Genomic DNA, 14,311 nt, shown 5'->3' with positions numbered 1-14,311 from the left:
GGGGTCTGAGTGACAGAGAGGCTAGGCAGGAGGTGGCGCTGGTCGGAGAGCAGAGAGAACAGGAAGGAGGGAGAGAAGATCCAGGGAAGGAGGGGGAGAGGGCTTTGCTGCAGCGAAAGCTGCTGGGAGCAGATAAGGCAGCACGGCAGCAGGAGGGATTAAAGCTCCGAGGGGCATGGGGGGGTGGTGCCGAGTGGGATGATGGGAGGGGGCAGGGAGGAGAGGGTTGAGGGCAAGACACCGGCCACAGAGATGAGCAGGGAAAGGAGATCTTTGAGGAGGCAGGTTTAATCAGGGGCTATTAACTAGGAGAGGAGAAAGAAGAAAACTCTTGATCATCCGTTCTGGGAAGGAGGACTTTCCGGTCATGAACGTTTCTACACCCTACACATGCCTGGGGTGGCAAAGCTAAGCCAAGCGATGAACCGGAGAGGGTAGAGGACTGCCAGATAATAGGGTTGGCAGAGGCTGGCCCCTGGAGCCGCTCAGAACGGATTTGGAGCTACTGAGGGCACACAGCGCCGCCTTGCGGTGGCCAGTGGAACACGAGAGTCACAGGAATAGGTCCACTGGCATAGACCCTCACCTGACTAGGGTAGGCCTCCTTACGGGGAGGGGTACAATCTTGGAAAAGGAGTAAGTTGCTACCCGGGATGGGTTCCCAAGGCATCCCTTACCATCCCTTGACCTACTAGAAAGGTGTTCTTGGTGCCAATGAAACCCCTTGCTCCCCTAAACCTAGCCTAGGATAGTTCAGAGATGGCTTGGTGACAGAAGGCAGCCTTAGTGGGAAGAAAAGGAAAGAGAGGGGGGTGCGGGAGGGGAGCGGAGGTGGCAGGCGGGGCCGGGTAATTGCGTGTTTGCCAGTTCTCAGTCTCTGCACACAGGGAGCGTGTGTTGGTGGGTGTTGCTTCCCTTTGAGGAGTGTCTGTTGGCAGAGGTGTCAGTGTGTCTATCTCAGGGGTCTGGGCTCTCCTTGGTTCCCACCCCCTTTTTGTTTTGGGGAGTATGGCTCTGGGCACACCCAGCTGTGTTCCGTGCTGATGCGGCAGATGTGGCGGGCCCCAGCTGTGCCTGCTTCCCAGAGAGGGGGAGGAGGCTGCAATCTGCTCCCCCATAATAGCTGCTAAGTGCCAGGGGGAGGGGCTCTGATAGAGGTAGGATTGGGACCTGGGCAGCCCCAACAGGACGGAAGTGAGAGGGAGCACCGACTCCCTCAGCCCCACTCTGACCAGTCCCCCCAACCCTAGCCAGTGTTCTTGGCTCTCTGTCTCTATCTTGCTTGCTCCTGAAGCCCATCCAAATTTCTCTCCATACTCAGTCCCTGTCCTCAGCTCTCCTTCCCTGTCACCCCATCCAGCTTGATGCCAGGGACCCACCCCCCCTCCCTGGCCCCCAGCTCGCTCCCCTTCACTGATTTCACAGAATAATCTTTTTATGGAAACCAGGAAAAAAAGCACTAATGGCAGGAGCGCACCCCTCCCCCGCATCCCTCCCCCTGCTCACCCCCCCCACTTCCCACCCTAGTTGCTTCTGATTTCTCTCTTCTCAAACCCACCCCTGAACCAGCACCCTCCTATACCCTACACCTCTATGAGGCTAATGAAGGTTGGGTGCAGGTCCCCAAAGGAGCAGATAAGGGGACTCCCTGCTACCCCTCTCCAGACAGGGTGCTCCCACATCTTGGGCTGTGAGCTGCCCCCTTAGACAGTTGGGGCTTTGGCTTCTCCCAATGCAGAGGAGTGCTCGGAAGGACTGAGGGTGTCACCCCCTCACCCTTAAGACACTTTGCACCTGTGACCCCCCCCCCCCAGCCTGGGCAATGTGTTGAATGTTTCAGCTTCCCTACTCCACACCACCTTCAAACACTGACCCTCTCCCCTTCCAGAGCCTCTTGCCATCACGTCTCCACCCCCACTGGGTCTAGGAGGGGGGTCCGGGGGGCCAGGGCCTGACACAGACTTATTGGATTTCACGGTGTTTTGCTGAGAAAATAATTAAATTATCATATTTATGATGGAGCTGCCATGGCCTCTGCCAACCACTTGGAACAGAAGGGTCAGGGTAGGGGGAGGAGAGGAAAGGGACCCATAGCCTGGCCTTGTGGTCCAACCCTCTCCTGGCCCCTTCCTTAGGGAGCTGACCCCAGGCTGAATGGGTCTGCAACTCTGCTGATGGTTGCAGACATGACAGTTGTCTGGGTTGGAGGCAGGCTGGGAAGAAACTAGAGAAAGAGGCTATGGAGGTTACAGGTTAGAATTGCTAAGACCTTGGGCCACCTCCCATGGGCCATCCAGCCCTCGTGACATGGGAGGTCATCTCTAGGGCAGTCCCCAGGTCAGCCTTGGTCCAGTTCCCATATTTCTTTTTAACTGCCTGCCTAGGAAACTATGAAATCCTGAGCTCTGTCCCAGCCCCTGGTGTTGACAACAAGGTCCTGACACCCTGCTGCCTGCCACCCAAGCCGGCTGCCAGGACCCCCTCCTGCCTCCCACCCAAACCCTGCCCCCCTATTCTCTTCGGGTAATTAGATTCCTCTCAATTAGCAGATTACGATCATTACCAGCTCATCTGGCAACTAAACTCAGCACCCACAGCTGTGGAAAGGGGGGTGCCAAGAGGGGCACACTCGGGTCATGGGCAAACATGGAGATGTGGAGAGCAGGGCTAGGACCCACCAGGTATCAGACTGCCAGGAGGTAAAGGGGCCTATTCTAAATCAGACCTCTGACAGGGGAGGGAGACGGATTCTGGAAGACCCCTGGGTAGGGCCAAAACCCCCAACTCCCCAAAGCCAGCCTGGGAGCAGATGGAGCTGGCAAAGCGTTAAACAGGCCAGGGCTGGGTCTTGGCGTGGAGCTGAGGAGAGCAGGCTGCTGGGTGTTCAGCCTGGGTCCAAGCCTCCCAGCAAGTGTGCCCACTGAAATCCTTCAGCTTTCAGCATTCTGGAAAGCCAGGCCCAGGGAGGCAGGCAAGCAAGCAGGGTGAAGGTCGTGGGGGCCAGCAGGCCAGGGAGCCTGGAGGGCCTTCCTCTAAAACAGCTAGTGCAGAAGGCTGAGGAAGTGGGAGGGGGAGATTTACCAAGACTCCGAATTCATTATTCATGAGCCAGCAGCGACGACTCCAATTTAAATGCTAATGTGGGGGGTCCTGACTCAGCTGCCCCTCTTGTACCTCCACCCCCAGCCCAGGCACAAGCGGAGTCCAAGCTGGCTCCAAGGTTCACAGGGGTTTATTTGGGGGTGGGGAGGGAGGCCAGGTGTCCCCAGCCACACACATGGCTCCCTATGAGGTGGCTTCCTCAGGTCCTTTCTGGACAGAGCTGGTCAGGCAGGCGGCATCCCACAGGAGAGTGGGTGGAGTCCTTGGGCAGCACCTCACAGAATGATTTGGTTGGTGAAGCTTCGACTCAGCTCCTTATGTGGTAGAACAATCGAGTTCAAGATAAGCACCTCAGCGGGGATCCGTACTCGGCAGCCTGAAGCATGGAGGAGGGCGCCAGGAACAGGTCACAAGAGAGCTGGGGCCATGGCTTGGCTCTGCCTGTCAGTACTCCAGGCCAGGCCTCCAACCCCAGTGATTTCACTCAGGCTGGGTACATGGCAGGATTTTGGTAAATATTTGCTTAAGGAACACACACACACACACACACACACACACACACACACACACACACACTCAAGCACAGACATGCACAATACATAACAAGAATTAAGGTTCCCTGCGGACTCCAGCCATCACCTGTGGAGCTCCTCTACCCTTACCCCTTACCCTCCAACAAACCATACCCAGGATGGTGATGGCAGGAAGTAGCTTTCCATCTTTGAAGAGGCTCTCGCTGTCCATGCGGGCGCGGGGGTCATTGGGATTGGGGTCATTGGGAGTCCCCTCTACGCGGGCCCAGCGCCCCACAGTGCTCCCCCAGCCCACAATGCTGTGAAGGACACAGGTGTGTTCCTGCCAAATAGAATGGCTCAAGGTGAGTGGGGTAGGAGGCTGCACGAGAAGGTATGGAAGGGACACTCAGAGCCTGGGGGTGGGCTTACCCCTCTTGCTCTGGAAGGCATACCTGAATCCCCCCCCCCCCCCGCCCTCTTCAGCCTCTTGGGTACCACACACTCCTGTGTGCCTGGTTCCTACCTGCAGTGTGGCTCCATGGAGGACAATACTCTCCCGCAGACGCACACCCTCGCCTATGGTCACCCCCTTCCCAATGGAGACATTGGGGCCCAGCTGTGGAGAAGACCATCATACTCTGAGAATGGAGGGACTTGGGGACACAAGAGGTATTCCAGAGCAGGTGGGGGAGACAGGCCAGCACCTGAGTTTAGTCCCTAGGTATCCCCACGGATCCCAACAGCCTCTCCCTGAAGTTGGGGCCACAGCTTACCACAGCTGATGGGGCCACTTTAGCAGTTGGATGGATGTAAACATTTCCTGGAAGCAGAAGAAACAACCTGGGGTCAGGTACCCCAAAACACATCTGGATAGGGAGGGGAGGAGACTGAGCCTTCATTTCCACCTGAGGTGAACAGTGTAGGCCCAAGGATGTGGGGAGTGAAGGGAATAATGGGGTGGGGTGGGTACCTCTGATTCGTGGGCCCCCTGCAGTGTGTCTGGCTAGCCGTTCTGGGTGGGTGATCTGGTATCGCCCCAGATACAGGCGGGAAGCATAAAGGGCCGAGCTAGGGACCAAAGCAGGGAGGGGCACTCAGGGTCCACAAGGGCCTGTGCCCACCACCCCAGTGCCACGCTCTTAAGAGTCTCAAGATCTGTGGCACAGGCTCTTCTCCAGCCCCACATACCCTGCCGACTTGATCTGGCTCCAGATGCCGTCGGTGAGGTGCACATAGATTTGGCCCTGCCCAGCCAGGGCTGAGAACACATCCTGCTCTAGTCGGATGGTCCCTGCACCAGGCCAGGAGCCTGGAGATTCCTCCCTGGCCAGGAAAGAGGTAGATATCAGTTCCCTAGGTGAGTCCAAATATGGAGTCTCTCCAGGAAGGAATTGAAGGGGCTTTTGCCACTCTCCAAGCCCTCCTCTAGCTTGGCTCTTTTACCAAGGTCTATTCAAATCCTAGGCACTTCTTGTACTACCCTTGACTACTGCTTTCACTGGGAAGCCCCAGGCCTAGACCCCACTCCTCCCGTCCCTGCTTATGCCCACCCTCCCCCTATTCACCCATCTAGATTCCCCCCTCACTGGATGGCACAAAAAACAAACAAACAAACAAAAACAAAAAAAACAAAAAAACCCAAACTCACCCCAGAGCAAGGCAGCTGGTGAGGGCAGAGACAGTCACAGAGGGGGGGGGGGGGGAAGAGATGGTACAGATGCCAGCTCAGCGGAAACAGAGATAGAGAGGGCAGGAGAGATGGAGAGAAGCAGAGACATGGTGGAGTGAGAAATGTTGTCAGCAGATGAACGAGGCGTGAGATGGGAGCTGGGTTGGGAGGGGAGACCTAGTGGCCAGCTTTCAGGCTTCCAGGCTTCGGGAGGGACAAACCTGACATTAGCCAGCAAGGCAGCCTGAGCGAGAGTGTGTGTGCGTGTGCGTGTCTGCACTTGAGCGCATGTGCACCCAAGTGTGTGTTGCCGTCTGTTCTCAAAGATGTCTCTGGGACAACCAGGGCTGGAGAGAAATGGACCAGAAGCGGAATGGGCAGGCGGTGACAGAGGAGGGGCTGGGGTGTGGAAGGAAGAGGGACAGAATGAGGTTAAAAGGGAACTCGGGAGTTAGGGAGGCAGGCTCCAGATGACAGCGGGGAAAGGGCGAAGGGAGAAAGACAGGGAGCGGGGTGACATGGGGCCTGCAGAGCCTGGCAGGGGGCACGGGTCGGGGACTGGGATGCTTGGGGTTGGGTCACAGGGTCATGGAGCCTGCCTCACAGTTGCCCATCCTGCTGATTACGCTGGAAAACATCCCGGAGAGGCTTCAGGGCTTCTGGGGAGAAAAGGTAGATGCCACAGTTGATGATGTCGCTGATAAAGGTGCTGGGTTTCTCCACATAGTGCAGGACCTAGGGAAGTGAAGGCAGAGTTCATAGTGGAGGGCAGACCTCCACCACCACCACCACCACCACCACCACCACCACCACCACCACCACAATCATCATCACCACCACCACCACCACAATCATTACCACCACCACCACCACCACCACCACCACCACCACAATCATCATCACCACCACCAACCACCACCACCACCACCACAATCATTACCACCACCACCACCACAATCATTACCACCACCACCACCACCACCACCACCACCACCACCACCACCACCACCCCCGGCTCACACTACGTCACCCCCAGGCTCCTCTGCTGCCAAGAGCAACTCCTGAAGGGGTAGCTCACACCTTGGCCCTACCTGGCTTTACATCCCCAGGGGGCTACCCATGCTCCACCCTCCCTAACTACGGGCATTCCAGGAAATAACTGGGAAATAACCGGCCACTAGGATGTCCTTCTCTGCCTCCTCCTATGGACAACCCTCTGTCTGGAACCCAGTTGACACTGTTATTTGGCACTCCGTTGTCAACTCCGCTTAGCTCTTCCGACCTGACACCCCCTGACCTCTGGTCATGCCTCACCCGGGCCACTGTGCCAAGGTTTGGCTCTTGACCGTCTTCCCTGCTAGACTGAGGTTTCCTGAGAGACAGGGAATGTGTTGTGCGGTTCTGTTTTTCATGTCTAGCTGGTGCCTGCCACAAAACTGCATGTATGTAAGCACACATGTCCGCTTCATATAGATTTTATATGTATTAAACTATGAACAAGTAAAATGGTTTGTGTGTCAAAGTCCATGAGATTCAGGGGCAGGGATCTTCACAAACAGGGACAAGGTCCCTCTTGCCTCAGTGACTATGCTCCCACCTCCATAATTATGGGTCACCATGCTACTTCCTGCCTGCCTTTGCACAAACTCTTCTCTCTGCCTGCAGTCTCCTTCATCTCTACCTGTTTCTTGAAGGAAGCCCTGCCCCCCTCATGTCAGGCTCTTGCTGGGCCTCTCTTCTGTGTTCCGTAGTGCCTGGTGCATACACTTATTAAAACATCACTCCTACAGAAACGAGCTGGCGCCCCTTCCCCCTGTCATTCTCTCTTAAAGATGATTTACTAGGGAGGGCTAGGGGAATGGCACACAAACTGTCCTATCTGTTTGACAGGATGGACCCCTCCCAAAAGTGTTCTCAGCATCCCCTAAGAGGTGTAGGGTATGGGGTTGAACTTACAGAGAGGCACCCAGCCCCATTCCACTCTCACCTCATGCGTCTGTGGATTCTCAACGATGCAGCCGTAGTTGAGAGATTGTGTCCTGTTCGCCTGAGAGACAGACATATCGAAGACAGTGACCTGCCTCCTCCAGGGCGGCCAAGGCTGTTTTCTCTCCCTTTCTTTCCTTCCCCCCTAGCACCTGGCACGCAGCTCTGACACTGACAGGCCTTCAGCAGAGTTGAGAGCTGACAGCTGCCCTCCCTCCCCCGACTTCCCAGCAACCAAAGGGCTCAGGGTTGCCAATGACACCTCTGTAACTGTTGGAGTAGCACACCTCCCTCCCATTCCTACTCCAAGACCCAGAGTGGTCTCTGCCTCTCTACAGCCCTCTCACCGTGGTGCCAAGGAGTAGGAAAGGGTGGCGTTGGAGCCTGTGAGCATCCAACATGGCACTCAGAGGGAAGTCAGAACAGACATCAGCATTGAGCACGAAGAAGGCCTCAGGTGCGCCAGCCAGGATCTGGTCCCGAAAATGGTAGAGGCCACCCCCTGTGCCAAGGGGAGTGAACTCCTGCAGATACCTGTTCCCAGGAATCCCAACCAGCTCAGTGAGACACCATGAGCCAGGGTACCCGACACACCCTCCCCTGATACCTCCACCCTTGTCAGGAGTACCTCTGGCCTAGGCCTGCAAGGAAACCTCATATTAAGTAATTCTGATGCCCCAAATAAGTATCTTGGGTATGGGGTGAACCCTGGTGAATATTACTGACTCAATCCATTCCCAAGAACTTTGAGACTCAGACACACACACACACACACACACACATAACACACACACACACGCGCACACACACACACACACACACACACACACCTGACTGGAAGGTTAAACTCCTGCTGTGCAGCTTCCAGGAACTGGGTGAGAGCCTCATCAGGCTGGTAGAAGCCAATGAGTAGAATCTCCTGCATCCCAGGGACCTAGGACAAATGAGGAGGTTGGCAGAGAAACTTCTGATGAGAACTGGGAAGGTCTGGATACTGGTCCAGAAGCCTAGAGGATACAGGCTCAGCTCCAGTGGTTATCCTGGGCAACCAGCCATTCTGCCCTGCTTTTCCCTTGGACAGTGAGGAAGTTAGAACGCTCAGCTCCATCCTTCCACTTTTTATTTACTTATTGTTTTAGATTTATTTGTTTAGTTTATATATGTGAGTGCACTGTCCCTGTTTTCAGATACACCAGAAGAGGGCATTGGATCCCATTACAGATGGTTGGGAGCCACCATGTGGTTGCTGGGAATTGAACTCAGGACCTCTGGAAGAGCAGTCAGTGCTCTTAACCACTGAGCCTTCTCTCCAGCCCCCCTCCCCTTTTTAAGATTTCCCTTTTTTTAAAAAAAAAAATAGTCTCCCATGCACCTGGCCTGGAATGACCTTGTCCACCAAGCCACAGTCCTCCCCCCTCTCAGCAAGACCAAGACCTCATACATACTAGACAAGTGTTCTGTCTCTGAGTTGTATCTGTAACTCATGTACGTTCGTCCATGCATATGTGGGGGTACACAGGCCCTTGTGTAAACAACCACATGGCGGCCAAAGGTCAATCTTGGATCTCCAATGGATCTGTCCTCAGGAGTAGCCCACCTTGTCAGGGTCTTTCACTGGGGTCTGGAGCCTAACGATTAGGCTGGACCGGCTAGCCAGTAAGTCCCAATAATCCCCCTATCTCTACATTCCCAGTGCTGGGGTTACAAGTCCATCACTAAGACCAGCTCTTTAGACGGATGACTGACAGGGATCGAACCCATGGCTTGTTTGTGCAAGCAAGCACTGACCAACTGAACCACCTCCCACTATATATTATTCTAAGCTTGAAGCTTGTCCCCAGCATAAGATGACAGGGTCATTTATCAAGGGTCTGCCTTGAATGAGGCATTTTACAGCTTCCACCCTCTACCTGGGAGGTTTAATCTCCTTTACAGATAAGAAAAGTGGAGCTGAAAGAAGTTGAGATTTTGCTTGCTCCAGGTCTCAGCAGGAAGACGGGGGACTCAAACCCAAACCTCGCCTAGCCCAATAACAAAGCAATAAAGAATAGAGAAGCTACAATACTGGGCTCTGCGTTTTATTACCAGTACCCCCTGCCATGGCTCTGATGCCTTTCAGATGCCTGCCCGACTTCACATTCCATAAAACTAGCTGTGAGATCTGAGCGGCAAGAGGCAGGGAAGTCAGGGCTGGCTGCATGCACAACCTGAAGCAGCGCCATTCACATAGACATCTGTGAATGACAGCCACGGTAGTTGTACTGGGTGGGAGAAGATCATGGCTGGGAGAAGGAGGACAGACACACAGCATGAAGGAGATGAGCAGGAAGTGTGGAGTGAGAGGAAGGCCTACGGGGTTACCTGGGCACAGGCTTCTATATGGTGCTGGATCATAGGGACACCTGCCACAGGGAACAACGGTTTGGGCACTTCAAAAGACAAAGGCCTGAAGCGAGTCCCTGAGAGAGGACAGGAGAACATTTTAGCTTCCTATTTCCTACTGTCCCAACCCCACCGGCAGCTTCAGCCTACCCACTCCCTTATTCCCCAGCTCCTCACCCTTCTGGGGTCCTCCAATGAGGATCACAGCTTTGAGCATGATGGTCGTTGTGACCTAAACCTCCAACCACAACAGAAGAATTACAACCATATCCCATAGTACAATACATAGTCCTTTCCTAGGATGTAAACTCAAAAGTTCAGTATAGTCCCTCTGTGGGCACATTGCCACAAAGTTCATCCCAATCCATACCTCAGGTGGCTTCGGAAAACCTCACTCCACCCTTTTATCTCTAATGACTTCTCCTTGGCCATGAACAAATTCTGTAAACTCAGGTACTCAACGGACCCCCTTCTCTGACCCCAAATCTCAAAAAACCTGAGACCTTCAATCCCAATGCTTTGCAAATGCCTGTTTCCTCTTTCTAGATGTTCAGCTCCAAGTCCCAGCAGTGAATATGAAACCACAAACCTCGAGTGAGCTCTGGGTATTTAATTTCAATCCTAAGAATAAACTTCAAGAACTGAACTAACACTAGTTTACATCTGATGAGCACCAACCTCTAGGTGCTGAATATGAATCCTACAACTATCTGCGTGTACTAAAGCTCGAAACAAAACACAGTTTCCCTTGATATGTCAAACGCTGAGCCTACTACTCCAGCAGTGCACATACTGACCACCGGTGTGGAATCTCTGGATTCTAAAGATTGATTGCTGACCTTCTGGACCCCACAATTGAGTCTGTCCAATAGATGTCAGCTTCTCGTAGCCACCAACACAAGCGTGGGCATGAGGAGAGCAAGGCAGGCCTTGCGAACCCTCCCTACGTCGAGGGTTCGTCCCTTACCCCTACCCTGCCCACCACCCCCTCCACCATTTAGGTCCTTTTACCACTAGTTCCCTTTACGCCAGCTCTGCCGTCTGCCAGTGCTTGCTCCTTCCGTGTACGTGTCTCCTTACAACCCGCGAGAGCACCTTCGCAGGGGCTGCTGGGAATTGTAGTTTTGCAAATGTCCTCTCTCCAACTCTTATTAGACAGTTGGGAAGTGTGCTGGAAACCTTGAATTTGGTCAAGGCATCGTGGGGCAAGGCTTAAACGAGGAGAGAGAGAGGAGTAGGATGAGGGTTAAGAAGATAGGCCTGGAAACTAAGTTTGAGACCTAAACTTTTCTAGTATGGGCTCAGGGACAGCGGAGAACTAAGTCACAGGAGAATCCTGTGGGTGGCCAGCTTTGGAAGGGGCTAGAGTGTCAATAGCCGGGAGCGGCAGCGCTTAGACTGAGCAAAAGAAAAGAAGAAAGAGTCATAGCTTCAAAGTTTGTCCAGCTGAGAAGTTTGACACGGAGAGAAATCCTATTCCAGATTACTACTGCCTGTAAAATGAAGCACCAGACTAGGCTGGCTTTCCAGATTACCTAGTGACTCCAACATTCTGTGACCTTGGCATGTGGGTCTTGGAATTGGTATGGGACAGGGGCAGGGGCAGGGGCAGGGGCAGGGGCAGGGGCAGGGAGAGTAAATGGCAATGGAAAACAAAAAATAAAAACAAACAAACAAACAAAAAACCCACAGAGGGTCAGAAGGAAAGCAGTTTTATTAAGCCAGGCAGAAGAGGGTTTGGATCCCACCAGCACTTGGGCTTACAGCCAGGGCAAAAGGTCTAATGGTCCCTTTCAAGCCACGTCCATCTGAGCAAAGTGCTGGGCCATGCCGAGTGGGGTAGTCCTGGAGAATGGTAAGACAGTGGTGGTGTTGATACGGATCTCAGCACCTTGGGGAAGGTATTGAGAGACAGAGGGTGGAGGTGTGGTTATCTGTGTAGTGAACTTGGTTAATTTTAAACCTCTGTTCTTTGCAGTCCAGTGACCCTTTCTGCAAAGTTTCTGGGAACAATACCACACAGGTTCCCTTCTTGGGCTCTGCCTTTGGTGCAGATACTAGACCTCCTTGTCATAGTCTTTGATGACCTATCCGTGCTTGGTCTAGCAGACATGGCATGGACTTGATGAAGGGCAGGAGAACCCAACCAGTAAGGGACCTAATGGTAGGACCTTCCGAAGAAATATCTGGCCCTAAATCCACAAGGGACATTTGAATTCACAGTATGATATCGGACATATGACTAGCCTTTAAATTTTATCTCTTTAGCTATTAAACAGGACTTAGCCCTGTCCCTTTTTCTCTGGGTCAAGTAGGAGATCAAAGAGATACAGCCCTCACAAGTACTTTGGAGACAGCTTTGTGTAAGGAAAGTGCCCTGTGGGTTGGGAGCCAGAAAACTAGATTTTAAATCTTGGCTCACACTGTGACCTTGGGCCCTGGAATCCTAGGATGGGAGCCCAGGGTTGACTTCTCAGTCAGGGTGGGATTAGGTCCTGAAGTAGGGGAGGAAATTACTAGGCTTGTCATGTCCCCCAGTCAGTGTGGAGGCTCCTCATCACTCTGGACTAGGGCCAGCTACAAACTCCCTTTCTCCTGGACACTACCACTGCAGATGCCCACAGCGTGGCGCTGTTTTGAGCACAGGGCACGTGAGCGTTCCACAAGGATGCCCATGGACTCTGAGCACTGGCAGGAACACTTGGCTAAGTGATGCTGTACCAGGGCCACCGCTGCATCAGCGTCTCTGGAGACAGCATTACTTAGGCCTGTGGCACAGCTCTTGCATCCAGCAGGTAAACAGGTCTGGGAAAGTTGAAATCCATCACGTCAGCTTGGCTGCTCTGCCTTCATCAGAACTATGTCCTTCAGAGCCTCCAAAAGCCAGAGCAGGCCCTTCTCCCTCGGTTCCTTTTGAAACACCCCTGTCCCTCCAGGCTGGGATGGTATTCAGAGCACTTGTAATAGAACTGAGGCCTGTTCCCAGCCCAGTCTGCCAGCACACCATCTCTGCGCTTTACCCTTAACCCACTAGACACCTGACCTGGAAATTGGGAAAGGTAACCCTGAACTGTTATTCCCAGTCCTCTCTTCTGTCTTTGTGACAGGACAGGGCCTGGATTGTCATTACCATCCTCGAAGGTTAGGATTATAATTGACTCCCCAACCCCTAGGTCCGCTGAAGTCCTTTGGGGGCATACACTTTGCATAGGGGACAAGGCTACCTGTGATAAAGATCATCTCTGGGGGCTTGAGTGGAGGGCTGTCAAGGCAGGTTAGGGCACCCGGTGGGAGCGCTGTTTCCCTTCATTGTAGGTACTGGCTTACGAGAGTAGGTGCTTGCTTGCCACTTTTTGATCAAAACGATTTTGATATCTCTTTGCTGACATAAATCACCTTTGCTCCTCCGTGTTTGGAATAAGCAGTTCACATGCCATTTCCAATGGAGATGGGAAGGAAACTCCCAGATCAAAAGGGACGGGAGAGGAATTTTTTTTTGCCATTTATCAAGATACAAGTTCAGGCATCTCAGTTTTATATGAATGCATCTGCGATGTGTGGGGGATTGGAGATCCTCGCGGGTGAACTGTAGATCTTCACAACTGGAATGGTGGGTGGGCAAGGTATCACCCTCTGCTTTTTAACATCTTGTTATTTTACTATGGTCAGCCTTGCCTCTTTCCTGAGATCCTGGAAGGCAGAATGGCTATAGAAGCTTGAGTCAAGGGGTCCTCAAACCAGTGCCAAAGCTCTCTGCTTACAGTCAGAAGTTTGTTCCTTCCATTTTGCCAAGAGTAGAGCTTCAAGGTAGAACACAGGAAACCTGGCTCCTTCTTTCCTCTACCTCAGATCCAGGATGCTTATTTCTGGGACCTGGTGACCATCCTTCAGTGCCGCATGTATGTCTAGTCCTTGCCCAGCAGACTCCTAACTTGCCTTGGAGTCAAGAAGGTCTAGCCTGATGTGCCCCTTGAAGACAAGAAGGTCTAGCCTGATGTGACTCTTGGAGACTAGAAGGTCTAGCCTGATGTGCCCCTCAACCCTAGGAAAATGCGGGACATAGGCACTCCAACTGCTCCAGACATTCAGATCTGTGTTTTAATCCCAAGCACCGAGGCCAGGGCCCCTCCTAGTTCCTTCTCCAGCTCTTCACACTGCTTCTTTTTACCTAATTACTGAGATGAAATCCATTTCTCCCTAGTCCCGAGGAAGGACAAGAGTAAAGGAGTCTGGGCCAGGCCTGCCATGTGGCTGGTCCATTCCAGAGCCTGGCACTCTTCAAGTTACAAAGAGGGAGCATATGAGCAGAGGTGGGTCCCTGGGGTCAAAAGAGAGGGTGGTTATGGGAATTCAGTATGTCTTCCAGCATCCTAGAAACTGCAAAGCGACTACAGTCCCCCTTCATCTAGCCAATCAAGGAGGTGAGGGGCAAGGGAAGGATTGGAAGGTCCCAAGGTACTCAGTGGCATAGATGGTAGACCCCTGAACACACTGTCATTGCCTGGAGAGGGTGAAGCTCCACCCAGGACTCACTCCAAGCCACCCAGCACCCTCCTCCTCTTCTTCCTCCTCCTCCTCCTCCTCCTCCTCCTCCTCCTCCTCCTCCTCCATCGCTGCCACCACCACTGCCTCCTCCCCCAATCCCAGAGACCACACA

General features: G+C 53.3%; 1 protein-coding gene across 8 annotated transcripts; it reads right to left on the bottom strand.

Moving 5' to 3' along the window:
• Positions 1-3,214: 3,214 nt before the first annotated feature.
• On the bottom strand, positions 3,215-10,759 carry Gmppa (GDP-mannose pyrophosphorylase A). Of its 8 annotated transcripts, none has more exons than XM_006245271.4 (13): positions 10,666-10,759; positions 9,832-9,892; positions 9,634-9,731; positions 8,103-8,206; positions 7,620-7,806; positions 7,274-7,333; positions 5,891-6,021; positions 4,806-4,940; positions 4,588-4,685; positions 4,391-4,437; positions 4,141-4,233; positions 3,789-3,957; positions 3,215-3,478 (listed from the first exon to the last, which is right to left on the bottom strand). In XM_006245271.4, exons 2-13 carry the CDS (start codon positions 9,869-9,871, stop codon positions 3,378-3,380), a joined length of 1,263 nt encoding a protein of 420 aa, XP_006245333.1. In that variant the 5' UTR covers positions 9,872-9,892; positions 10,666-10,759; the 3' UTR covers positions 3,215-3,377. The 8 variants fall into 8 exon arrangements, 7 of the variants coding, with proteins under 7 accessions (XP_006245333.1, XP_063123700.1, XP_063123697.1 ...); XM_063267630.1 differs by having other exon boundaries at positions 9,832-9,886; positions 10,666-10,745; XM_063267627.1 differs by having other exon boundaries at positions 10,494-10,698.
• Between the last annotated feature and the right edge of the window lie 3,552 nt (positions 10,760-14,311).

This window comes from Rattus norvegicus, chromosome 9, assembly GCF_036323735.1.
Source record: "Rattus norvegicus strain BN/NHsdMcwi chromosome 9, GRCr8, whole genome shotgun sequence".
Lineage (NCBI taxonomy): Eukaryota > Metazoa > Chordata > Mammalia > Rodentia > Muridae > Rattus > Rattus norvegicus.
Note: the sequence above shows the minus strand (reverse complement) of the source record. Positions and strands in the feature narration are given on the sequence as shown.